Source organism: Theropithecus gelada, chromosome 2 (genome assembly GCF_003255815.1).
Source record: "Theropithecus gelada isolate Dixy chromosome 2, Tgel_1.0, whole genome shotgun sequence".
Taxonomy (NCBI): Eukaryota; Metazoa; Chordata; class Mammalia; order Primates; family Cercopithecidae; genus Theropithecus; species Theropithecus gelada.
In genome coordinates, this window is record NC_037669.1 from 178,960,436 (window position 1) to 178,987,592 (window position 27,157).

The window sequence follows — 27,157 nt, forward strand, 5'->3', positions numbered from 1 at the left end:
GGCACCCGCCACCTTGCCCGGCTAGTTTTTTGTATTTTTTTTTTTTTAGTAGAGACGGGGTTTCACCATGTTCGCCAGGATGGTCTCGATCTCCTGACCTCGTGATCCACCCGTCTCGGCCTCCCAAAGTGCTGGGATTACAGGCTTGAGCCACCGCGCCCGGCCTGTATTACTTCAAGTCTATGAAGTACAAGAACAGGCAAAATGAACCTACGGTGACAGAAAGCAGAATACACTGTAGTAGTTGCCTGAGGCTGGATGGGGAGAGGTCTTAAGAATGGAGACAGGGAAGGAAGGTAGGTCAGGAAGGCCCACCACGGAACTTTCTGGGGTGATGGGCACGCTCTATTTGTTGATCTGGGCGACGGTTACACAGGTGTACACATATATAAAAATTAGTGGAGCTGAACACGTAAGTTCTGGGCATCGCACTGTATGTAAGTTAAACTTCAGTAAAGTGCTCTCGGCACACATCCGCAGCCACACCCACACAAAATCCCAGGAGGCTCAGTACCAGCTGTGGTCCGGGCCTTACCCACTTCGGAGAGGCCACGACCCAAGGCATCCGGTTTCCTCTCGCTCCAGTTCAACTTCCGCGCATCTACGAGGGCCGGGACTGCAGCTACCTTTCTGGAAGGCGCCGGCCGGCCAGTCACCGGCTGAATCCCGCCGGAGGCGGCTCCCAGTCTCCGGCTGCGGGGCAGAGACCCGGGCGCCCCGCCCTCGCCAGCGCCCGCCCCCGCCCGCCCCCAGCCCGCCCCCAGCCCGCCCTCCGTATCTGGCCCCTGGGCAGCTGTCCCGGGAGGCGGCCGGCGAGTTGGGGCCGCGCGATGTCGCACGGAGCCGGGCTCGTCCGCACCACGTGCAGCAGCGGCAGCGCGCTCGGACCCGGGGCCGGCGCGGCCCAGCCCAGCGCCAGCCCCTTGGAGGGGCTGCTGGACCCCAGCTATCCCCGGACCCACGCGGCCCTGCTGAAAGTGGCGCAGATGGTAAGTTAGCGCGGGGCGCGAGGCCGAGGTCCCACGAGGCGTCCCGGGAAAGCAGGGGTCGGGGAGCGGACGCGCCGGGCAGCTGGACCGGGCCGGAGCCCAGGGAGCATCGCGCAGCGGGCGGGGGAGCGCGTCGCTAAAGTTCGCGGCAGGCTTCCTCCGGGAAAGTTGCGGCCGCAGCCCCGGCGCTGGAGCTCAGTCCGCCGCGCTGGAGCTCAGCCCCCAGCGCCGCCGCCGACCTTGCTCCCGCGGACCCAGGTCGCCAGGGTTGCAAGTTTCTCCGGCCATCCCCCTGCGGAGCCTGACCCTCCTACTGACTGAAGCCACGGGCAAAGTTCCTTTTCGTCTTTCTTCCTCTTCTCTGGGCCGCGCCGCTTCGAACCCGAGTCGGGGGTGGAGGAGTCGCCCAGGCGGCGGCGCTGAGGCAGCGAAACCCTACCTCCTCCCCGTCCACGGCCTCCTCTTTCCTCCGAACCCAGCGCGGCAGGGCTTCCCTGCTGTGTGTGCAGTTTCGCTCGAAGGAGGAGGTCAGAGGGTCTTCCGTTCCATGGTAGGGAAAAAGAACTGGGACCACTGAGACGGCCGTCCTGGCCCCCTGCGCTCTCAAGTTCCGAGGGAGGGCCCGGGTCTCAGGGGACTCTGGGCGGCAGGTGGTCAGCTGGAAAAGGCCTGTTCTCAGGGGCTGGTACTCATGTGGGGGAGCCAGACTGTTGAATGGGAGTCACCCGTGGAGCCAGGCAGGATGAGTGTCTGGGCTTGGATTGTGACCAGCTCAGCACAAGGGCCTTCTACCAGGGCAGACGTTGCCTGGCCGATTCTCTTGTTCCCCACTCTTTTCTTTTCTCCCCTCCCGTTTTTTTCTTATTTAAAAAACACCTTTTCCGTTTGTATGATGTGTTTTGAAACTGGGTTGGGCTGTTTGTGACTCTCCACCATTGTAATGTTTGCACCAAGAATGGTGGGGAGGGGAGCGGTAAGTTTCAAAAAGGTGTGGGGAAAGGAGTGTGGGGCTTGGACAAGGTCACAGACCCAGAAGCTGGGGCCTACTAAGGTGGACTGGCCCCAGGGGGTTGGGCACAGGACGTCTGTGCATCTATAGCACTGCTATTCCAGACACTGAGTGTGCGTAAGGTGGCCCTCATGTTTTGCTTGGGCCAGACCTAAAGAGAAGGGGCGCTGAGTTCCTGCCTCCCTAGGAAGGGTGTCTAGATAGACCAAAAATTAGGAATAGAGGCATTTTAGCAACGTACAAAAAAAATGTGGTGCTGAGCATTGTTGGGTTTGAGCAGGGCATTTTTCGGCCCAGGCTAAGAGATTTGATCAGCCAAATAGAAGAGATTAGCCCATCTCACCATCCTTAAAAGAAGGGCTGGGGTGAGACAGGCCCTACCTGAGCATTGGAAGGGATGAGTTTGGTAGACAGAGAATGGGATCAGAAGCCTCCATCTTGGCCCATGAGTTTGCTGGACAAAGATATTGTGGGATGAAAAGTCTCCTTGTTGGTCTATGAGTTTGGTACACAAACATAATGGAGATGAAACCTGGGCAACATAGCGAGACTCCCATCTCTACAAAAAAAAATTTTAAACCTGGTGTGGTGGCAGGGGCCTCTAGTCCCAGTTACTTGGGAGGCTGAGGTGAGAGGATTGATTGAGCAGAGGAGGTCAGTGAACTGCACCACTGCACTAGTCTGCATGACAGAGGGAGATCCTGTCTCAAAAAAAAAAAAAAAAAAAAAAAAAGAAAGGGTAATGGAGATGAGAAGACTTCATGTGGTCCATGATTTTGATGAATAAAGATATTGGGAGATGAAAAATCTCCATCTCATTTTAAGCTCCTCAGCTAGCCTCTGGCCCTTGGGCCAATTTACAAGTGACAAGAGTGGGGCCTCTTGTTCCAAAAAAGAGAACAAAGACTTGAAAAATTTCTCTATGTGGCTCCTGCTTCTCTGTGTGCCCCTCTTAAAACCATGCTGAGGAGTCTTACACCTGCCCTGGAGGATTCCCCATCACTGCTGCAGGCTTGTTCGATCAGACCCTCTGGGAGCAAAGTTGCCCTTGCAGGATGGCCGTGTTAGTCCTAGTTAGGGCTATCTGCTTGGGCCTCTTGTCTAACTCCTCCCTATTTTCCCCCTTCTCCTCTTTTCTAAGGCTCTGGTTGGGCATTTGAGGTTCATTTGTCTTCTTTGCTGGAAAATGCTTGTTCAGCCAAGTTTTAACATTGGGGAAGGACAGAAGCAGCTAAATTAATGCCACCCACTGGGCTCTCTTTCTATGGGTCTCTCATTTTGACCATTGATTTCTCAGTTGCATGCTGAACAGGCTGACCCTTTTGTCCTCAGCTTCTCATGAAATGTTTTTATCATGATCTGATCAATAGATCTGCCAACACGTTGTCTTAAGAAATCACTGCAGGCCGGGCGCGGTGGCTCAAGCCTGTAATCCCAGCACTTTGGGAGGCCGAGACAGGCGGATCACGAGGTCAGGAGATCGAGACCATCCTGGCTAACACAGTGAAACCCCGTCTCTACTAAAAAATACAAAAAAATAGCCGGGCGAGGTGGCGGGCGCCTGTAGTCCCAGCTACTCGGGAGGCTGAGGCAGGAGAAGGGCGCAAACCCGGGAGGCGGAGCTTGCAGTGAGCTGAGATCCGGCCACTGCACTCCAGCCTGGGCGACAGCGAGAGACTCCCTCTCAAAAAAGAAAAAAAAAAAAAGAAATCACTGCAAAGGCTGTTCCATTGGAGAATGACTTCCCTTGTCTTGGGCCTCTTCTGGGTCCACCATTACTAGAAAATGAGTTTCTAAGTGAATGTGTATACTTGACGTGTCATTTATACATGTGTAATTTTTATAATCTTCTGGCCATGATAATTCAGTTTCTTCGGTCTTCCTTTTCAGAGTAGAGACACAGTCACAAGTTTTGACTTTTGACTTTAAAGGACTCTTTTTTTCTTTCTTTCTTTCTTTCTTTTTCTTTTTCTTTTTTTTCGAGATGGAGTCTCGCTCTGTCACCCAGGCTGGAATGCTGGAGTGCAGTGGCGCCATCTCAGCTCACTGCAAGCTCCACCTCCTGGGTTCATGCCATTCTCCCGCCTCAGCCTCCTGAGGTAGCTGGGACTACAGGCGCCCACCACTACGCCCAGGTAATTTTTATTTTTTTTTTTCATCTATTTTTTAGTAGAGATGGGGTTTCACTCTGTTAGCGAGGATGGTCTCGATCTCCTGACCTCGTGATCCGCCCACCTTGGCATCTCAGAGTGCTGCGATTACAGGCGTGAGCCACCGCGCCCGGCCTTTTCTTTCTTTCTTGAGAGGGAGTCTTGCTGTGTCACCAGGCTGGAGTTCATTGGCACAATCTCAGCTCACTGCAACCTCCACCTCCCGAGTTCAATCGATTCTCCTGTCTCAGCCTCGCGAGTAGCTGGGACTACAGGCATGCAGCACCACACCCAGCCAATTTTTGTATTTTTAGTAGAGATGGGGTTTCCCATGTTGGCCAGGATGGTCTCGATCTCTTGACCTCATGATCCACCCCTGCCTGTGCCTCCCAAAGTGCTGGAATTACAGGCATGAGCTGCTGTGCCCGGCTAAATGACTGGTTTTTTTTTTGAGAGAGACAGAGGGTCTTGCTGTGTCGCCCAGGCTGGAGGACAGTGGTGTCATCATGGCTCACTGCAGCCTTGACCTCCTGGGCTTGGCGGTAGTCCCACCTCAGCCTCCTAAGTAGCTGAGACTATAGGCACCCACCATGATGCCCAGCTAAATTTTGTATTTTTTGATACAGATAGGGTTTCGCTATGTTGCCCAGACTGGTCTTGAACTTGGGGGTTCAAGGGATCTGTCCACCTCGGCCTCCCCAAGTGCTGGGATTACAGGCTTGAGCCACTGCACCTGTATGAGACTCTTTTTTTAATAGCTATATTTTTTTAGCCCTATTATTGTTCTTGATAATGTTCTAGTAATTATATACTATATACCATGTGTGTATAATCTAATGAAATGTTTCTAAGAATCCAGTGAAGTAACATGTTTGATAGGTAAAGAAACTGGCTAAAGAGTTAAAGAGACACTAAAGTCACACAGCCCTTAGCAGTAGTGATGGAACCGATCCAGGCCTAATGGCCTGATCTCTAAAACTCATAACTCTGGCAGAGTTATTGCTTGTTAATAGTTCTAGGGAAATAAAAGCCACAGTGAGATAACACTTCACACCCACGGAGATGACAATAGAAAATAACAAGTGATGAAGATGTGGAGGATGTGAAGAAATAGGAACTCTGATACAGTGCTGATGAGAATGCAAAAATGGTGCAGCCACTTTGGGAAACTGTGCAGTTTCTCAAAAATTACCATGTGACCCAGCACTTCTACTCCCAGCTCTACCCAAGAAAAATGAAAACAGATGTCCACATGAAGACTTACACGTTCATATGTGTTCGTAATAGTATTATTCATAATAACCAGAAAATGAAAACAACACAGCTGCCCATCAAATGATGAATGTATAAACAGCAACTAAAACTAGGTGGTACATTCATACAATTGAATATTATTCAGTCATAAAAAGGGAGAATGAAGTACTGATGCCTGTAACCATATAGATAACCATGAAAACACTAAGGTGTGAAAAAAAGCCAATCACAAAAGACCACGTGTTACATGATTCCATTTATATGAAATGTCCAGAATAGGCAAATGCATAGACACAAAAAGTAGATTAGTGGTTACCTAGGTCAGGGAGCAGGGGTTGAAAGGAAATGGGACGTGACTGCTATAATGGATATGGGGTTTCTTTTGGCGATGATGAAAATGTTCAAAAAATTGGTGATGGTGCCGGGTGCAGTGGGTCACGCCTGTAATCCAGCACTTTGGGAGGCCAAGATGGGTGGATCACCTGAGGTCAGGAGTTCGAGACCAGCCTGACCAATATGGTGAAGCCCTGTCTCTACTAAAAAATACAAAAATTAGCTGGATGTGGTGGCAGGCGCCTGTAATCCCAGCTACTGGGGAGGCTGAGGCAGGAGAATTGCTTGAATCCGGGAGGCAGAGGTTGCAGTGAGCTGAGATTGCGCCACTGTACTCTAACCTGGGTGACAGAGCGAGACTCTGTCTCAAAAACAACAACAACAAAATTGGTGATGGTGATAGTTGCACAACCCTGTGAATATATTAAAAACCACTGAGATTTACACTTTAAATGAGTGAACTGGATGGTATGTAATTATGTAAACAGACCTGTCGATGAGTGTGAGGGGGCAAGGTGCGCTGCATGCAGCCACTGGGTGTGGGGAGGCAACAGCTACACTTCAGGAAATCCCTGTGGTGTTCCCGCCACATCCACTTCTAGAAGAAGGGGTGTCCCCTGCAGGAGTCACAAAAGGTGGGCTGAAGGGCATCCCCTGAGTGCCTGAAGGGTCTGAGCTGAAAGGGATGCTCTGGGATCTGAAGGGGTCTAGATATCTTTGCTGTGGGATTAAGGAGACCCCAGGATGGGGCTTGTGGCCCTGCCAACACTCCCTATCTATTTGTTCATTCAGCCAACACTCCCTATCTATTTGTTCATTCAGCAGACATTTATAACTGCCACATTCATCTCCATTTGTGCAGAAGCAGATGACTGTGACAAAGTTCTGGCCCTCAAGTAATCTGTGGTTCAGCTTGTCATGGGAAGAGGGGTCTTGTCCCAGATCCCAAGAGCCGGTTCTTGGATCTCGTGCAGAAAAAAAATCAGGGCAAGTTGTAGAGTATAGTGAAGTCAAGATAGTTTACTAGAGATGACTCAATTACAGAGTAGGGAGTCTTCAGAAAGCAAAAGGAGGAACGCACCCATTGCAAATACAATGCTTGCTTATACAGGTTATTAAAAATAGTGTACTTTATTACAAAAGCTTGTGGTCAGCTTGTGACAAGCTATTAGTATTGTTACTTTCCTATGTGATTATTGATCTTAGCGAGAATTTATGAGTGGGCCATTATTTTAAAAGCAGAACCTATTCTTAAATTAAGAATACTTTTTCTTCTTAAAGTACTGGGACATTTCCATAAGTTCTGGGTCTTTATTTAGTTAGTTAATATTATTAACTCAGGCCGGGTGTGGTGGCTCACGCCTGTAATCCCAGCACTTTGGGAGGCCGAAGCGGGCAGATCACTAGGTCAGGAGATCAAGACCATCCTGGCTAACACGGTGAAACCCCGTCTCTATTAAAAATTCAAAATATTAGCCAGGCATGGTGGCACATGCCTGTAGTCCCAGCTACTCAGGAGGCTGAGGCAGGAGAATCGCTTGAACGCGGGAGGCAGAGGTTGCAGTGAGCTAAGATTGTGGCATTGCACTCCAGCCTGGCAACAGAGCGAGACTCTGTCTTAAAAAAAAAAAAAAAAAATTATTAACTCATTCCCTCAGGCATAAACATCTTGTGACCGAGAGTGCCCAACCCCCGGGAATGTAACCTAGCAGATTTGGCTTTCTCTCGGCCTTTATTCAAGATGGAGTCACTCAGGTTAGGATGCCTCTGACAAGCTGAGGGGATGAACAACTACCAAAATTGGCTGCTCAGGAAGGTAAAAGTTCTGATAGTTGCCCACCTTATGGAAGAGGGTCAGAGGGCAAAGGTGATATTTAAATTGCATCTTGACAGATGAGTGTAAGTTTTTCAGGTCGGGAGCGGCTCATTTACCCCTTTTGTGCCTTTATTCAGTATATATTTAAGTTAGAGGTAAGTGATATGTTAGGGGTGGAAAGGAAAAAGATGTAGCAAGAAATGAACCAGTACTGGGGTAATTATCTTAATCATCGCATCCCAGACATTTAGAAATGGGTGCCATCTTATCCATTGAGCATCTGCTATGCTCTTAATCTTATGCTATGTGAAATACAGTTATTAACAAGATAGACTCTTTCTGCCTGTGCAGCAAAACAGACTGTGACATTTGCATAACCATAACATGGACAGAGAATCAGAATGTATTTCACAAGCGGCAATGATGGAAATCTAAATGTCTTCTGGGAGGTTCATTTATTTATTTGGCAAATATTTGTTGATCACCTGCTGTGATCAGCTAACTAGTAGGTGATCACGACTGTGTGCTAGGGCACTGTGGAAAGAAGACGGATGAGCCCCTGCCTCTTTATACTCAAATAGAGAAAATAAACCATCGAAATGGTTATGAATATGTAATTACAAACCGGTTCCAAATTATGAAGGAGAAGTATTCAGTGGTATAGAGCATATACGAGGGGGTGTGACCTATTGGGGATCAGGAAGGGTGTTTCTGAGGAAGGGACATCTGATGTGAGCATGCGGAAACTGCATCACAAGCAGAAGAAAGAGCACTGGCCGGCGCAATGGCTCATGCTTGTAATCCCAGCACTTTGGGAGGCCGAGGCAGGCGGATGGCTTGAGCCCAGGAGTTTGAGACCATCCTGGGCAACATGGTGAAACCCAGTCTCTACAAAAAATACAAAAATTAGATGGGTGTGGTAGCACGTGCCTGTAGTCCCAGCTACTCAGGAGGTTGAGATGGGAGGATCGCTTCAGAGGTCTAGACCGCAGTGAGTGGTAATCGCCACTGCACTCCATACAGCCCAGGTGACAGAACGAGACACTGTCCTCCCATCCCCCCAAAAAAGAAAAGAGCATGGACCCTGGCTCTTAGTGCAGGGAGGAGTATCTCTAGGGCTGGAGGGGAGAGAACAGGGTGGGAGTATTGGGAATGAGACTGGAGGTATGCAGGGACCAGACCCCAGGGTCTGCCAAATCTTGGTAAATATATAGTCCTTAGTCTAAGAAAAATCAGCAAAGCATCCTATCAACTCACCATTCATGAAGTGACTCCTAACTAGGGGCTGTACCGCCCCCTAGGGGTTATTTTGGAATTTTATGGAAGTTTTTTTTTTTTTTGGTTGTCACAGGGATTAGGGTCATATTACATATACATTTTATTCATTTCAGAATAGTAATGCAAACTGGAATTTTGACAGTGCGATTTTGACAGTACAAAATACGTTACATCCTAAAAGGGTGTTTTGTCTGAAATAAGATTGAAGGAGCCTTCCCAGACTGGGTGCTAGGGGGAGTACACCAAGGTTTCTTGTCAGGAGGGTGGGTCCTAGAGACCCTCTAAGAGGCCTGGGCAATTCCAGGCTTCACTTTGGGAGTTCACAGCTTAGGTGCCAAGTGGAATTCAGCTGTGGGGGATGTCTGCCTCTGGTATAGCTGTGAATAGACCTGTTAGCACAGAACAGCCCAGCCTCATCCAGAAGGGCCCACTGCTTTATGTTCTGCTTTAGACCTGGATGGCGGGGGTGAGGCGGGGGTCTAGTTTGGTTCCCAGGTGCAGTCTGCACACCCACGTCCTGCTTCCTGGAAGCTGGAGAGTAAAAAGCAGCAAAGAACCTAACTGCCAAGATTCTTTGACCTCGGCCCATTCCTGACAAGAAACTACTTTCCATCAGTGACCAAACCAATGCAAAACTAAAATATAATAAAATAAGTTACTGACTTTATTCCTGCTAACAAAAGTAATACTTGTTCATTGTGGAGACTTTGGGGAGAACAAGAAGAAAATAGATTCACCCACTCCCTCTTCCCCAAGACTAAAAAGTAAAACTATTTTATAGTAGATACACATAATTTTGGTGGTGGGTTTTTTTGTTTTGTTAATTGAGACAGAGTCTCACTCTGTTGCCCAGGTTGGAGTGCAATGGTGTGATCTCAGAGTGCAGTGGCGCGGTTTCAGCTCAGTGCAACTTCCGCCTCCCAGGATCAAGCGATTTTCCTGCCTTAGCCTCCCAAGTAGCTGGGATTACAGGCATGCGCCACCACACCCGGCTAATTTTTGTATTTTTAGTAGACATGGGGTTTCTCCATGTTGGCCAGGCTGGTCTCGACCCCCTGACCTCAGGTGATCCACCCGCCTCGGCCTCCCAAAGTGCTAGGATTACAGGTGTGAGCCACCATGCCCGGCTGGTGGTGTTTTGCTTTAAACAAAACTAGGATGATTCTATACATATTTTGTAAATCCTTTTCTTTTTTTTCCTTTTTTTTTTTTTTTGAGATGGAGTTTCGCTATGTTGCCCAAGCCGGAGTGCAGTGGCGCGGGCTCACTGCAACCTCCGCCTCCTGGGTTCAAGCCATTCTCCTGCCTCAGCCTCCGGAGTAGCTGGGACTACAGATATAGGCCACCACGCCCAGCTAATTATTGTATTTTTAGTAGAGATGGGGTTTCACCGTGTTAGCAAGGATGGTCTCAATCTCCTGACCTCGTGATCCGCCCACCTTGGCCTCTCAAAGTGCTGGGATTACAGGCATGAACCACCATGCCTGGCTGTAAATGCTTCTCTTGCTGTTTGTTTAATATGTGGTGCATTTTGTTCGTCTGCAGTTTGGTTTCTAACAGTGCTGTCGTGGCCAGTCATGGAGGTACCGTGGTTGTGTGGACCATGGTACACTGTGGCTCAGGGAGCCTCCAGTTCTGCCTGCATACAAAGGAGGCTGTGATGAACCTCCTTGTAGAGAATCCTGGTGTACACATCTGTAAATACTTCTTCAGGATAAACGGCACTGACCTTTTCTGAGAGAGAAATGAAGTGCCTCTTGCCCTACTCAGGTGGCTGGCATAAAACAATTCTCTAGACTTTTTAACATCTAGAAATTAATGAGCGCCCCTTTATCATCCAGGAGTTTCAAGGAGCCAAGTGCGATAGTAATAGTATTTAAGCTGTCATCGTATTTTTGGTGTCTGATGATTTGGAAAAGGAACAGTGACAGACAGACTAGAAAATTCAAAAATGCTTTTAAATGTTCTTGTATTTAAGTAATGGCCTCAGTATCTGCATATATTTGAAGAATGGAAGTTCCAGTCTTGTGGAAGACCTTATCTATTCAGGCTGCAGAGCTTAAGGCTTTAGTAATCACTGGCAAGAATTCCCATCCAGGACACCTCAAATAACCACTTACGCTCCGGCTGGGAATCACTGGCCGGAGTGAGGTGATAAGGATGGAAACACCAGCCCAAGATCCTCCAGGCTGCCCGGCAGCCAGGGCGAAAGGGGGTAGAGGAGGGGTTCGGGGTTGGTGTTCTCCACTGCAGGGGCCCTAGAGACCCCCGCCCCCGCCAGCACGCCAGGACCCTGGAATCCTGGGGGAGTCCCTGTGTGGGCCGGTGTATTTATTTAAATTCTCGTTGCAGCGAAGGCCGCCCTTCTGTCTTCCTGCCAGCCCTGGCGCTTCCTGTGCAGCGCCACTGGACAGCCGTCTGTTTCCTCCCCTCTGCCATCTGCCTCGCGCCCGGCCCAGCGTGCGGCCCTGGAAGCCTGGCTTGGCCGCCGCCTCGCACGCTGGCCTTCTTTGTTACCACTTTGGCTCAGTGGTTTCCTGGACTCGCTGCTCATTCCCTGGCAGGGCTTGCAGCGTCCGGGGCGACTCCTGGGATCGGCAGGGGCCTGGCTTCGAGCCCAGCGCCGGCAGCAGCCCAGGGACTGCGGAGAGTAAAGGAGGCTGGGACGCGGGCACTGCTCCAGGCACCCCGCGCTCCTGGGCGGAAATCGCGAGCACAGCCCTTCTCAGCCTCCTGCAGAAAACGCGCCTCACCTGGCTTGTGTTTAAATCAGCAAGGGCAGTGACGCGGCTCTTCCTTTTCCTGGGGCAGTCACGCTCCTCCCTCTGCCGAGCCCTCTCTCTTTAGTTTACTTTAAGCAAAGGTTTTGTTTGTTTGTTTGTTTGGTTTAGGTTTTTCTGAGACGGAGTCTAAAAAAGTCTCCAGTCTGTCGCCCAGACTGGAGTGCAGTGGTGCAGTCTTGGCTCACTGCAACCTCCTCCTGCCGGGTTAAAAAAGATTCTCCTGCCTCAGCCCTCCCAGGTAGCTGGGGCTCCAGGCGCGGGCCATCATGTCCAGCTAATTTTTATATTTTTAGGAGAGACGGGGTTTCTCCATGTTGGCCAAAGTGGTCTCGAACTCCTGACCTAAAGTGATCCACCCGCCTTGGCCTCCCAAAGTGCTGAGATTACAGGCGCCCTGCCAGTTTACTTCAGATAGTTAGAAAGACCGATTGATAACCAGAGAGGCGGTAACCCGCAGTTTCCACTTACTACTCCCAAAGGGTTGATCTGAAGCTTAAAAGCTGTGTCATGCTCTTTTATTTTATTTTATTTTATTTTATTTTATTTTATTTTATTTTATTTTATTTTATTTTATTTTATTTTTCGAGACAGAATCTCGCTCTGTCGCCCAGGCTGGAGTGCAATGGCCTGATCTCAGCTCACTGTAACCTTCGCCTCCCGGGTTCCAGCAATTCTCCTGCCTCAGCCTCCCGAGTAGCTGGGATTACAGGCTCCCGCCACTGCGCTCGGCTAACTTTTGTATTTTTAGTAGAGACGGGTTTCACCATGTGGCTAGGCTGGTATCGAACTCCTGACCTTGTGTTCTGCCCACCTTGGCCTCCCTAAGTGTTGGGATTGCAGGCGTGAGCCACCATGCCTGCCCACTCATTTTTTTTTAAGAGAAAAATGAAGTTCATTCTGAAATGGAAGGGGAAAAGGAGAAATTAATTAAATGCTTTTGGGCACAAAGTGGAGCCTTCTGGAAAGCAGAGAGAATTACTGTAGTGTGACCTCTGAATACTTTGTCTCTTCTTCCTCTTCAGATTTCCTTTATTCCCTGAGAAGCCAGCGTCAGCTCTCAACATTGTTTGTGAAGAAGTCTCTTTAAACATGAGAGTGGTACTTAACTAAATAATAGCACTTTGACCTCCTTAGGTGACAGCCACTGGGCTAGGTAGTTTTTGTTTTGTTTTGTTTTGCTTTGCTTTTGGTTGTTCTTGTTTGTTTTTGAGACAGGGTCTCACTTTGTCATCCACGCTGGAGTGCAGTGGCGCTATCTCTGCTCACTGCAGCCTTGACCTCCTTGGCTCAAGCGATCTTCCTGCCTCAGCCTCCCTAGTATTAAGAGCTGGGGCTACAGACACTGGCCACCATGCCTATCTAATTTTTTGTAGAGACTGTGTTTTGCCGTGTTGCTAAGGCTAGTCTTGAACTCCTAGGCTCAAGCAATCAGCTCACCTCGGCCCCGCAAAGTGCTGGGATTACAGGCATGAGCCACGGTGCCGACTGGGCTAGGTATTTTTTTATATGTGTTACCTTGCTTAATCCTCACAATATTATGGGGTGGGTTGTATCATTATCTCCAATTCACCGAGGAAACTGAGGCACAGAGTCATAAATACTGAAGGTGGATTTGGAGCCAGGCGGTCCAAGTCTACCACTTGAGCTCTTAAAAGGACAATTTGGGATATTTTTTTCATGATCATTATGTTGTGTATATTTCCCTGTGTCATTAAACACTGTTTGAAAATGGTGTTGTGATCACTGCATTCAGTCCGTTACTTGGTCGTACTCTATGTTCATTTGGCTCTTGCTTGATGGGCAGGCTGTGGCAGATCTAGAAGGAGGTGCTGAGACATAACAGCAGGTACTAGTGATGACTTCATCCTTTGCCAGAGATGAATTCGGCTGGAGTGGGGAAAACCCCTCCCTGGGGTATTGAACGGACTAAGTATATGCCATATTTTAGGAAGCATTTTCACATTACCCAACATTATTATTATCTTCATTTTTAAGTTCTAAGTTCCTCCAGGAAGGACTGGGAAGAGAGAGGGGATCTAAAGTTTCAATTCCTGCTCTACTATGTCTGGTGATTTTACATGCAGTTTCCCTTTGTTTTACCTTTTCTTCCTTTTTTTTTTTTTTTTTTCTCTTTTTTCTTTTTTTTTGGAGACAGAGTCTCACTCTGTTGCCCGGCCTGGAGTGCGGTGGCTTGATCTCGGCCCACTGCAACCTCTACCTCCCAGGTTAAAGCAATTATCTTTCCTCAGCCTCCTGAGTAGCTGGGATTGCAGTTGCATGCCACCATGCCCTGCTGATTTTTGTAATTTTGTAGATACGGGATTTCACCATGTTGGCCATGCTGGTCTCGAACTCCTGACCTCAAGTAATCCCTGCTCCTTGGCCTCCCAAAGTGCTGGAGTTACAGGTGTGAGTCGCTGCGCCCAGCCTGTTTAACTCTTCTAATGACTCTGTGGAGTATTCAGTTTTTCCTCCTTTTGGTTGAACAGAGCTGAGAGGTTAAAAGTTAAATACATAGCCGTCCAAAGTTGAATACATCTATGAAGTTGTGAATCCAGCATTTGAACCCGGGTCCAGCAAGTCTTCTTTTTCTACCGTGGTGTGCTGTTTCTCTGTGTACAGAAAGCAGTCCCCCACCCTAGCCCACCATGGTACGCACACCTGAGGGTGACTCCTAGTCAGTCACATCCTGTGTAAGTCCATCCTCTTGAGTGTGAATGAATTCTCTGACTTGCTTCTAACCAATGGAATATGGCACAGGTGGCAGGATGTCATATGCCAAGGTGAAGGGATGTTGCAGATGCAGTTAGGGTCCCAAAGGAGTTGATTCTGAGTTAATCAAAAGATTTTCCCCAGGTGGGCCTGCCCTCATCAGGTAAAAGCCTTAAAAGAAGTACTGGGTCCTTCCCAAAGGGAGAGAGTCTCCTACTGGCCCTGAAGAAGTAAACTGCCTTGTTGAGAGAGAGCCTGTGAGGGGCCATGTCACAAGCATCCAAGGGTCATGCCTGGAAGGCAGAGCAGCCCTCAGCTGACAGCCAGCAAGGAAACGGGACTTCAGGCTGGGTGCGGTGGCTCACGCCTGTAATCCCAGCACTTTGGGAGGCCAAGGTGGGCAGATCACAAGGTCAGGAGATCGAGACCATCCTGGCTAACACAGTGAAACCCCATCTCTACTAAAAATACAACATAACCGGGCATGGTGGCAGGCACCTGTAGTCCCAGCTACTCGGGAGGCTGAGGCAGGAGAATGGCGTGAATTCGGGAGGCGGAGCTTGCAGTGAGCCGAGATCACACCACTGTGCTCCAGCCTGGGCGACAGAGCGAGACTCCGTTTCCAAAAAAAAAAAAAAGAAAGAAAACGGGACTTCAGACCTGTGGCTACAAGAAACTGAAAGCCACTAAGAGCCATGTGAGCTCAGAAGAGGACCCCAAGCCTGGCCAGCCTCTTGTTGCAGTCTTGTGAGACCCTGAACAGTGGACTTCTGCCCAGACTCCTGCTCCATGGAAACTGTGAGATGATAAATGAATGTTGTGTTGAGGTGCCAGGTTTGTGGTAATTGGTTGTAGAGCAATAGATAAGTAACGCACTCACAAAAGCCTTTTTATCCTGCATCAAAGCTGGAGCTCTGTTGGCTGCTCCTCAGCAAGGGAAGATGGAGCAATAGCAGTGCAGGGGGCAGCAGGGGCAGTGGCCGTGTTTATCACTGGGCTCTGGTCACGTAATCATTAGATTCATATGGAGTAAATCCATGTATCAAGTTACTGCTCTTGGCATCCTGTGGCTTGTTTTACATGCAAGAACTCATTCATGATTACAATATCCCTATGAGATGTTAGTATTCCCACTTTACAGATGAGGAAACTGAGGCAGGGAGTTTAATTATCTTGTCTGAGCCAAGTGTGGTGGTGCGCGCCTGTGGGCCCATCTACTCGAGAGGCTGAGGCGTGAAGATTGCTTGAGCCCAGGAGTTCACGGCTGCAGTGACCTCTGATCTGTGCCACTGCACTTCAGCCTGGGTGACAGAGCAAGAACCCATCTGTTGAAAAATTAAATAAACAAACAAATAAATATCTTGTAAGTTATACAGGCTGACTCCATCTCCAGGCTGTCAGCCTCTTCTCCGTGGTGTTTTCTTGGAGCAAGTCCAAAGCCAAATCCTGATGCAAACAGTAACTGTGGTTGTACATTGTTAAGTTGTATTTACTTTTTTGAATAGATAACATTTACATGATCGACATTCAGAATGTACCAAAGTCCCCCGATTTTCAGTTTTCCTCTCTGGAAATATACAGGAGGCTACTGGTGATACCAGTTTCTTGTGTAACCTTTAGGAGTTGTTTCACACTTCTGTGTCGGCCTCCCTTCCTGTGCCAGATAAGAGCGTACCTACACTCACTGCTGTGTACTTTTATAACCTAACTTTCTGACTTGGAGGTAATTCCATATCCATTCAGAAAGTGTCCTCATTCTCCTGCTTTTTTATAGCTGCATTGTATTCCAGAGAATGGATTTACTCTATTTATTTAACTAGTCCCCTATTGACAGCCGTTGAGGGTATTTCCCTCTTTTGTTATCTAGCCTGCTGTGATGGTTACTCTTGTACATATCATAGTCTTGTTTATGTGCAAGAATATGAGGAGGAGCAGCTCCTGGAAGTGGAGGACCTGCACCGAATGTTGCATGCATTTGAACATTTTTTCATCCGTTCTGAAACTCAGCTTCTCAAACATCAACTTGTGATCTTCTCCCAGCGGGTTTTAGGGGTCTTCCACGTCCGCTGTCATGGAGAAGGACTCTACTTAGTGTTGAGACAGTGTTCAGAGTTCCACTGCTCTCATATCCCACTCAAATTTCTTTAGCATATTAGGAACCAGAGGAGTCTAAGTCGGGAACAAGAAGACCTGCTTGACTAGCTTTTTTCTTAGTGTTTCCCAAGGTTTGTTAACACGGAGTGTTCAAGTCAGCTTCCCTAAAAGCAGAACTAGATATGGGGATTCTTGTGCAACTGGTTTATTGAATGAGGAAAGAAAGCAAGGGTAGAAAGAGGAGGACAAAGACGAGTTTCAGAAGCCCAGCCTCAGCCTGATTCTGTGGGGAACACTGGAGAATGAACTGCACCACAAAGATTGCCCTGTTCTGAGGCAAGGGAGCTGGGCTTTTATACACCTTTCGTTGCCTACAGACCAGAAAGGAGGGTACATAAACCCCCAGGGATCTCTGAATCAGACAGCTCTAGTTGTCCAATGGAAACCACTAGCAGAAGGGTGCAAGCATAACAAGTTAGCAGCAGCACCTGCAGTAGCTGGGGGATGGATGCACAGACTTGGTGAAAGGGAACCTGGGAATCTGAACAGGGCACCAAGGGAGTCTTTTTCCTTGGTAGCTTATTCAATGAGAGAAGCAGTCCTTGAATTTCTGCTGAGAAAAACAGAACAATAAAGACAGAAGAAAACATCAGAGAGTGGTTCTCAGATGGCAGGGTGGGGGCAAAAGATGGAAAGTACATTCCAAAGAAGCACTGCTTCTAGCCTTCCACAGATGATGAATAAAGTATCCCCAGATTCCCCCAAACCATCAGAATGCCAAATAAATCTTATTGCATCCTAGTAGAATCTTTTTTTTTTTTGAGACGAAGTATCCCTCTGTCGCCGAGGCTGGAGTGCAGTGGCGTGATTTTGGCTCACTGCAAGCTCCGCCTCCCAGGTTCACGCGGCCATTCTCCTGCCTCAGCCTCCCGAGTAGCTGTACTTGGGACAGTCCCAAGGGACTACAGGCGCCTGCCCCCATGCCCGGCTAATTGTTTTGTATTTTTTAGTAGAGACGGGGTTTCACAGTGTTAGCCAGGATGGTCTCGATCTCCTGACCTCGTGATCCGCCCACCTCGGCCTCCCAAAGTGCTGGGATTACAGGCGTGAGCCACTGCACCCGGCCCCTAGTAGAATCTTTAAAGATGAGCTACTGCAACCCAAAAACATATGTATTAAAGTAGTCAAGTTAGTATTGCTTAGTCTACTAGTTGTGAATTGATTGCTATCTTTTTAGTGTTTGTAGAAGTATAGGATGATTTAAGTCTCTTAATTATATATTTTTGTAACTTTTTTTTTTTTTTGAGACAAAGTGTCACTCTGTCGCCAGGCTGGAGTGCAGTAGTGCAATCTCAGCTCACTGCAACCTCCACCTCCCAGGTTCAAGCAATTCTCTTGCCTCAGCCTCCCGAGTAGCTGGGACTACAGGCACGCGCCACCACACCCAGCTAATTTTTTGTATTTTTAGTAGAGACTGAGTTTCTCCATGTTGGCCAGGATGGTCTCAATCTCTCAACCTCTTGTCCTTGTGATCCACCCGCCTGGGCCTCCAACGTGCTGGGATTACAGGCATGAGTCACTGCACCCGGCTGTAACTTTTTATTTATAAATAATCCCAGGTTTATACAAACTTTTGAAGAACAGCACAAAAAACTCCCCATATCTCCTTCCCCCAGGTTCTCCATTTGTTACCATTTTACATTTGTTTGATTGTTTTCCATTTGTATACATGCTATTATTTTTTTCTTGGAACCATTTGAGAGTGAGTTGCAGGCATCATGCTCTTTTGTCCATCAGTACTTCAGCATGCATTTTCTAAGAAGAAAGACCCCTTCTTACATAACTGCAGTACAGTTACTTAAGTCAGGAAAGTAATAACACAAATGCTATTACCTTATCTACAAGCTTTACTCAGATTTTGCCATTGACCCACTAATGTCCTTGGGTCTAGGATCCCATCCCAGATCATAAGGTGTATTCAGTTGTCACATCTCTAATTTCCTTCAATCTGGAACAGGTTCTCAGTCTTTCTTATTCTTCATGACCTCGACATTTGTGGAGAGTCCAGGACAGAGCAGTGCCTTTGTTGGATATTAAAGTCGGTTTGGTGGGACCCTCTGATTCTCAGCATTTTGTAGCTACACTGAAGGCAGAAGACAAAGAAAGAAAAGAAATCATGTTTGGCGTAACTTGTCTCAATTTGAATGCTTTTGTTTTCACCAAAGTCCCTTTTGCAGGTGTCTTATCTGAAGTTAATAGTTAATAGTTAAAGTTCAGCTTTGCTGGATGTCCTGTTCTTTTAAAAAGCCTTAGCTCAGATGTCACCTCCTTGGGACAATGGCTAACTACCAAGTCTTATTGTATGAATTTGATGTGAATCACCTCATTTAATCCTCACAATAGCCCTATCATTTAGGTACTCTTATTTTGCTATTGTATAGTGAGGAAACAAAAACAAACCCAGGTCTAGGGTGTGCCTGCTTCCCCACTGGACTGCCCCCTTTCCTGCCTCAGAAGGGCCTTCCCCAGCCCCTCAGCTTAAGTAGTCCCCTGCACCACCCTGCTACCATCACTCTACCCTGTCTCCTGGTTCTGATTGCATTCCAGCACTTTGCCAGCCAGAATGCCTTTGTTCACTTAATTACCTGTTGATGGTGGGCCCTCTCTACCAAGCCCTGAGCTGCAGAGGCGCAGCCATCTTTCTGTTCAGGTCACCACGGGGTGTCCAGTCCCTAAGGTGGTACCTGGAACACAGGAAATACTCATAATCTTTTTTCAAATGAACACGTGCATATTTTCTTTGACAAGGCCTTTGGTAATAACACTGCTTTCCAAAAAGTCAGCATGGGTGAAGTGCTTGAGAGACTTGGGTCTCCTCCAGAAGATGAAATAATGCTGTGTCAGACACGTGCTGAGGAAGGGGGCTGGGGTGTGGGCCCAGCGGTGGAAAGAGCCCTTCTGCCGGGCCCAGAACAGGCCATGGGGCCTGGGGCACATATCTTCAAGCCTGTGGGCCAAGAAGCTGGGAGAAACACAGGTGGGTACCCCAGCGAAGAGAGGCTAGGATGCCTGTCCTGGAGCAGCCCCCCACATCCCCCCACCCACAGTTTGCGATAGAGATGCAGTTTCTGTAGTAGCTGCTAGCCTGTTGTGATAGCACCTTTCTTTTTTCTTTAGTTGAGTTGACAGGTTTCGGCAGACTCACAATCAAAACAGCAGAAGCAAACAGAGACAAGCAGAGGGATGACAGAAGTGTCTGTCAGCTCATCAGGCTGTCAGGGCAGGGTTTCTAATTTAAAGCAACACCAGGAAACACTGAATAGTGGCGTTACTATATTGGATTAAAGGCTAAAAGAATCAAATGCCAGAAATGGCAAGCTTAGTTTCTGATACCATTCCTCACTCGAGTGTTAGCCATTTGGTGTGGTCCTAGCCGTGGCTCTTTGCCTGGCAGAGGCGCTACCTTAAGTCACTTCATCAGATGTTTATTGAATGGTTGCTGTGTCCCAGCTCTGTGTCACCCGCAGGGGATACAGCTGTGAATGAGGCAGAGCCGGCTTCCCTGTCACTGAAAATCAAGACCCTAAACAAGGATGGTATTTCACCACATTGAAGGCACCGTTGTTTTAGGCACTCCCTAAGAAAGAAAGAAAAATATTTATTATGTGGTAACACAAATCTTTCTTATCGTTTAGAATTTTTGTCTTATGCTTATTGAAATGACTTTTAATTAAATATAGATTTTATATATTTTTATGAATATATAAAAAGGAAAATAGGTGAAGAAAAATAAATTGGTTAAGATATCCCTAAAACTTGTTTTACAGCCAGAGCATTCTCTTCTAAATCTTTTTATTTTTAGAATATTTCTATTCTATTCTAGAGGACAAGCTATTGTCCTCTATGCCATCAAGAGTGTGAGCCATGCAGCATTTCTCAGAAGAATCCATACAAAAACTGCAAGCCATCAGTGCTGGGTTTGTGCACTGGCTTTTGACTCCCACTTTGGGAATGATGCTTAGTGACCCCTGAGTCACTGTCCCTGCCATCAGTCCCACACCCTAGGGGTCAAGGTGCTGTACTCTTGTCTCTGGGATTTTCTTCCTCCTGCTGGCACCTATGCCACACGTTTTGATGCTGGTGTGTCTGACCTTGCCACATGCATAGGCAGTGATAACTACACAACTGTTTTTCCAGTGGCCATTGAAACACCCCGACTTGGCCATGTGCCGTGGCTCATGCCTGTAATCCCAACACTTTGGGAGGCCGAGGCAGGCGGATCATTTGAGGTCAGGAGTTCGAACGAAGCTCCAGGCTGAGACCTAATGCACGGGAAGGGGCAAGGCAGGAGGAAAAGGTGGAAGAGTGTCCTGGAGGAGAGAACAGTCTCTGCAAAGGCCCAGAGTTGGGAGAGAAAGTAAAGGGTTTGCAATCTTGGTCAGTTCATAAAGTAGGCTTTTTGCTAGTGGGAAGTATGGAAGAGCTGTTAGCCACAGAAATGTTAGTGGTTCCGTTGGGCTTTGCCAACATCCGCACCATAGCTGACTGCCTCGTAGAAGCTGCTGGAGGAATTAATGATGCAGTGGGCATGTTAATATACCTAAATTAAAATATCCATTGTAACCTGGGCATGGTGGCTCACACCTGTAATCCCAGCACTTTGGGAGGCCAAGGCAGATGGATCACCTGAGGTCAGGAGTTTGAGACCAGCTTGGCCAACATGGTGAAACCCCATCTCTACCAAAAATGTAAAAATATTAGCCGGGTATGGTGGTGCGCACCTCTAGTCCCAGCTACTTAGGAGGCTGAGGCAGGAGAATTGCTTGAACCCAAGAGAGAGGTTGCAGCGAGCTGAGATCATGCCACTGCACTCTAGCCTGGGTGACAGATTGAGACTGACACACACACACACACACACACACACACACACACACTCTCACTGCATCATTAATTTCTCCAGCAGTTTTTCTTTCATCTGGGTCTTAAGTTGAAGGATTTTATAGGTCTAGCGGTTTGTTTTTTTTTTTAAGTTTTTGAGATGTTTATGTTATTATACAAATATGAATAGGGAAATATTAATATAATTAAATCTGAGAGTTATTTGAAACAACTAAATTCACCCATAGGCCCACCATTCCACAGTTTCTACAATGTTATATTTTGGCCCTTGTTTGAGAACATGTGTGAAGTTTGCAGGGCTGTTACGCTACTGACAATAATAGATTCCGCTTTGTTGCTTATTTTTCTATTACAAAATTTAGTATTTGGTAATGTCCCTGTTGCTATAAAAGCTTCATAATTGCGCATAATATATACAGTCATCTAAGTGGATATTTTAAAATTTACGTGACCACTCACTTTTAAACATGTAGGTTGCTTTTGAGCTTTTAGCTACTGTAAATGATATTACACTGAACATTTTCAGGGGTTGGCAAACTACAGCCCACAGACCAAATCTGGCCTTCCACCTGTTTTTGTAAGTAAAGTTGTATTGGAACACAGCCAGACCCATTCATTCATGTATTACATATGGTCACTTTCGCACTAGCACTTCTATAAAGACTGTGTGGCCTGCAAAGCCTGAAATATGTACTATTTGGTCATTTACCAAAAAGAAATTGCCAATCCCTGTTTTACAGTATGCAGTAGAGTTTTCTTTTGACTTAGATTCTTTTCCTTAAGATAAATTCTGAGAGATAGATATTTATTCATAGGATATATAACTTAGTTTGTTGATTTCAAAATAACCTCTATTTGTAACATGAATATAGCCTTAAAGACATTGACATATCAGAACAAATGAATTAGCTGATTCATTGATACATTCATTTATTAACTGCTATAAGATTAGAGTGATTAGAAGATACTATTAACGCACCTGTGGTCCATTTCATTTGTACTCAGAAATAACTAATCTTCATCTCCATTATAACTCCTCTAGTAGCACCCAGTTCTTTTCATTCACAGCATTTCTCATAGTTTGACATTTTTTTATTAGTGCAACACTAGCTGCTGTAACAAATAACTCTCAAATGTTACTGGTTTGACACAACAGCTTTCTCCGTCCCCCATTTAGGAACCCCAGCATGGGGGTTCCTGGTCCGTGGGCAGCTTTTTCCTTTGTGGCTATTCAAGTTTGGGCCAAGATTATTTTTTATTTATTTATTTATTTATTTTTTTGAGATGGAGTCTCGCTCTGTCACCAGGCTGGAGTTCAGTGGCACGATCTCGGCTAATTACAATCTCGGCCTACTGGGTTCAAGTGATTCTCCTGCCTCAGCCTCCCAAGTATCTGGGACTAGAGGCGTGCACCAGCACACCCAGCTGATTTTTATATTTTTAGTAGAGACGAGGTTTCACCATGTTGGCCGAGATGGTCTCGATCTCCTGACCTTGTGATCCACTCACCTCGGCCTCCCAAAGTGCTGGGATTACAGGCATAAGCCACCATGCCCGGCTGGGCCAAGATTTTTCTATTCTTTTTTAACTACTTTTTTGGGGAAAGAGCCCACTTAAACACTTGCAGTGAACATACTGTTGTGTGCCCAGATATCCCCTTTATTGCTGAGGCATTCATCCCCCGCAGGTTCCAAGAATGTGACCTGCCGAGTCCCTCCCCACAAATCGATGTCCACCAAAGGGACTCTCCTCACCCAGGATGATGCCTGTCCTCTCCCTGGGGGCAGCCTGTATCCAGGGGTCAGTGGCGAGTCAGGGAGGCCTGGTCTCCTTGCTTCAACAGAGAAAACTCTGAAGAGCGGTCCTAGCTTCAGCACTCCTCAGAGCATCAGCCAAGGCCTTTATTATGACTGCTCAAATCCTCCCTCCACCTGGTCCTGCCTGGCTTACTCTCCCACTGTTATCTCCTGGAGAGCACTCCCCAGTTAACTTTTTGTATGCAAGTATCTTTCTCTGAGTCTATTTCCAGGGAATTCCACCACCCCAGGCCCAAATGACCAAGCTACATGTTCTTGGTTCAGTTTTCATTCTTCACTGTCCATTGACTTTGAAAGTTTGCACCTTCTCTACTACTGTATTTCAGCACTGTGTTCACAGCTTCTGTTTGGTGCAAGTCTCTGCTCTTCCCTGCATCTTTGGCATTTCTTACTAAGGCTCCTTTTATTGCCTCATTACCTTAGGAAGAGGTGAAGTACAAATTACCAAGATAATAAATACTCAGATTGCACAGACCATCTGCCCCTGAACAGATGTCCACTTTAGGTCAATGTCAGTCTCCATCCCTGGGGCAAGGGGAGAGGTGAAGAAACTTTACCATTGAAGCTTCATGGGAGGAAAAGGGACGCTGGGGAAGTGTGGCTTCTATTGAGTTTCTGATTCATACACAGGAAGGGATTCCTTCCAGAAAATTCAGCTAAGGAAGAGGAAATGATAACCCAAGAATGTTACGATATGGAACCTGCCAATTGTTTACGACAACAGAAGTGCTGCATGGACCCAGTGAGAGTTTTACTTTTGCATTTAGCTCTTGTGGGCAGAGCATGTGATGCATGCCAGGAACTGTGCGTAGTGCTTTTCAGGTATTAGAAGAGCTGACTCTCTAAGTGGGTTACTATTTGTCACCCCCACTTTCCAGGTGGAAAACAGGCCCTGGGAGGTTACATAGCCTTTCCAGGTCACACAGCTAAGAGGCAGTAGGAATTTGACCCCAGAACTGTTTGACTCCAAAGCCAAGCTCTTAATCTGTATTGCCTCTCTTCTGTAGAGGCCAAGGTTGTCCACAGTCTAGCCCAGGGACCAGCCAAAGTACTTTGGCTGGGAAGGGAAGTAAGCCTGTTCAAAATGCAGATTCCTGGGCCCCAGCTCAGACCTACTGGATTAAAAACTACTCTGGCTGACGAGATCATGCCACTGCACTCCAGCCTGGGTGACAGAGCAAGACTCCGTCTCAAAATAATAATAATAATAATAATAATAATAATAATAATAAAAACTCTGGCTGAGGGGCCCAGGGACCTGCATTTTAACATGTCCCCTTGTGGACGCACTCTCTAAAGGATGAGAATGTCGAGTAGTAACTTTCTCACTGCCGTACAGATCACAGGCCACCTTCATAACTTCCCTTGCCTTGTGTCAAGCAAACCAGCAGGGACCTGAGACCATCAGCACCTTTGTGACACCTGCAGGTCGCTTCCACTCTCATGCTGCCTTTTCAGTAGGCCCTCCTGTTGGGATTGAGTACTTTCTTTCATGCTGCTCTTCATCTCCTGATAAGGGAGGGAAAGTGGGGCAGTGGAACTGCTGGATTCCTACTCCTCAGTGAAATCTTGGGTACGTCACCCACCCTCTCTGTACCTCAGTTCCCTCTTCCATGAGATGGGGGTGACAATATTACCGGCACAGGGTTACTGTGCAGATCTTCTCTGAAGTATTTAAGCTCTGAGTGAATGTTAGTTATTATTTTATTACCTCCTTTCTTTTTTTTTTTTTTTTTTTTTTTTGAGACGGAGTCTCGCTCTGCTGCCCAGGCTGGAGTGCAGTGGCCGGATCTCAGCTCACTGCAAGCTCCACCTCCCGGGTTCACGCCATTCTCCTGCCTCAGCCTCCCGAGTAGCTGGGACTACAGGCGCCGCCATCTCGCCCGGCTAGTTTTTTGTATTTTTTAGTAGAGACGGGGTTTCACCGTGTTAGCCAGGATGGTCTTGATCTCCTGACCTCGTGATCCACCCGTCTCGGCCTCCCAAAGTGCTGGGATTACAGGCTTGAGCCACCACGCCCGGCCTTTATTACCTCCTTTCAGTAGTCTAGTGAGATCTTTAATCTTTTCTCCAGAAGTCAGCTGAGTCTGTTCTTGCTATTCCATATTCATAACATTTTCTACAAGGTCTTCATTTCCTTTTTCCCTTTGCGCATCTCCACTTTGCCTCTACAAATCTATGCTAGTCCCTTTCATAAGAATATTAGATTAGCACAGGTCTGTGTCCGCATGAGGAGAGAGTCCACTTGGTCTTTGTTCAAGGCATTTCAGACGTTTGATTTTGCATTTAGCTGTCATCCGTAGAGCATATCATACATGCCAGGCTCGTGTTTTTGACTTAGCATAGACATCAAGGTGATGAAGAAAGAGCATTGGGTTGACTCTTGGCTCTGCTGCCCACTAGATGGGTAATCCTGGGTAAATCACGTCCCCTCTCTTGGTCTCAGTTTTCTCTTATGAAGTAGGGGGAGATTTTTTGAGATCAGCATTGTTCTAATCATGATATATATGTGCACATAAGTACTTTTTTTGTGTTGTGTTTTGTTTTTGAGACAGAGTCTTGCTCTTGCAACGCAGGCTGGAGTATAATGGTGCCATCTCGGCTCACTGTAGCTTTCACTCCCGGGTTCAAGCAATTCTGCCGCAGCCTCCCGAGTAGCTGGGATTACAGACATGCACCACCACGTCGGGCTGATTTTTTTTGTACTTTTAGTAGAGACGGGGTTTCACCATGTTGGCCAGGCTGGTCTCGAACTCCTGACCTTGTGATCCGCCCGCCTCGGCCTCCCAAAGTGCTGTGATTACAGGCGTGAGCCACCGTGCCCAATCATATGTACTTGTTAAGAATGAATTGCTGGGCAAGCTCAAAAAAGCCTGGGCTCTGATGTAGATGAACTGTGAGTACTGGGGACTGTGGCATTGCTGCAAGGTTTTCTTTTGGTATCAAGAAATTCCAGGGCAGAGAAAGTAAGAGTTCTGAAAAAGCTCTATGGAAATGAAGTGAACTTCTTACAAAGTGTACTAAGGGCTGGGACCTCTGAATTTCATCTCTTCTTCACGATCTAACTCTCATTCCGCAGTAGTGTGATTGTGCCATTTCTTGGTAGATGTCTTTTTCTTTTAAGTTTCTTAAATAAGAGTTTTATTGAGATAGAATTCACATACTATAGAAATCATCGATTCAAAGTGACAATTCAGTAGTTTTTAGCCTATTCACAGAGTGTGTACTGTCATCACCACAATCAATTTCAGAACACTTAGAACAGTTCTGTGGGTTTTGGCAAATGCATAGAGTCATACATCCATCACCACAGTGTGCACAGAACAGTTCCATCCCCCTCAAGTTCCCTCATGCTGCCCCTTTGTAGTCAGCCCTTTCCCCACCTTGTAACTCCTTGCAACCATTGATCTGTTTTCCATCCCTATAGTTTTGCTGTTTCCAGAATGTCATATAAATGGAATCATATAATATGTAGCTTTGGGACTGGCTTCTTTCACTTAGGAAAAGGGGTTTAAATTAATCCACGTTATCACATGGACAATAAAAATATTCTTTCTATTACTGAGTAGTGTTCCACTATATGGATATGTGTCTGTTTACCAGTTGAAGGACATCTGTTTCCAGATTTTGGCAATTATGAATGAAGTTGCTATAAACATTCACTTCCACGTTTTTCTTGTGTATATAAATGTAAGTTTCCATTTATCTTAAGTAAATACCTATCCGTAGTTTTGTTGGTTTGTATGTTAAGTATATATTCAAATGTGTAAGAAACTACAAAATTATTTTTTACAGTGGCTATACCATTTTGCATTCCCATAGCAAAAGTATGAGAGTTCTAGTTGTTTACCACACTTGCCAGCATTTGATATTATCAGAATTTTCTAGTTTGGATTTTGTTTAATTTTAGCTATCCCAATAGGTATGTAATGTAATGATATCTTACTGTGGTTTGTTTTTGGTTTTTGGGTTTTTTTTTTTTAAGACAGGGTCTCACTCTGTTGTCCAGGCTGAAGTGCAGTG

The 27,157-nt window shown here is 46.9% G+C and overlaps 1 protein-coding gene across 5 annotated transcripts in view; it reads left to right on the forward strand.

Annotated features, from left to right (window-relative positions):
• The first annotated feature begins 589 nt into the window (after nucleotides 1–589).
• The window catches only part of CMTM7 (CKLF like MARVEL transmembrane domain containing 7), a 65,816-nt gene continuing 39,248 nt past the window's right edge, over nucleotides 590–27,157 (forward strand). For 3 of the 5 annotated variants that reach the window (XM_025375215.1, XM_025375216.1, XM_025375213.1), the window contains exon 1: nucleotides 601–989. In XM_025375215.1, coding sequence (XP_025231000.1) covers nucleotides 831–989 — 159 coding nt within the window. In that variant the 5' untranslated portion in view covers nucleotides 601–830. Of the gene's footprint in view, nucleotides 990–27,157 lie in introns of all 5 variants that reach the window. The other 2 variants (XM_025375214.1, XM_025375217.1) reach the window with 1 other exon arrangement.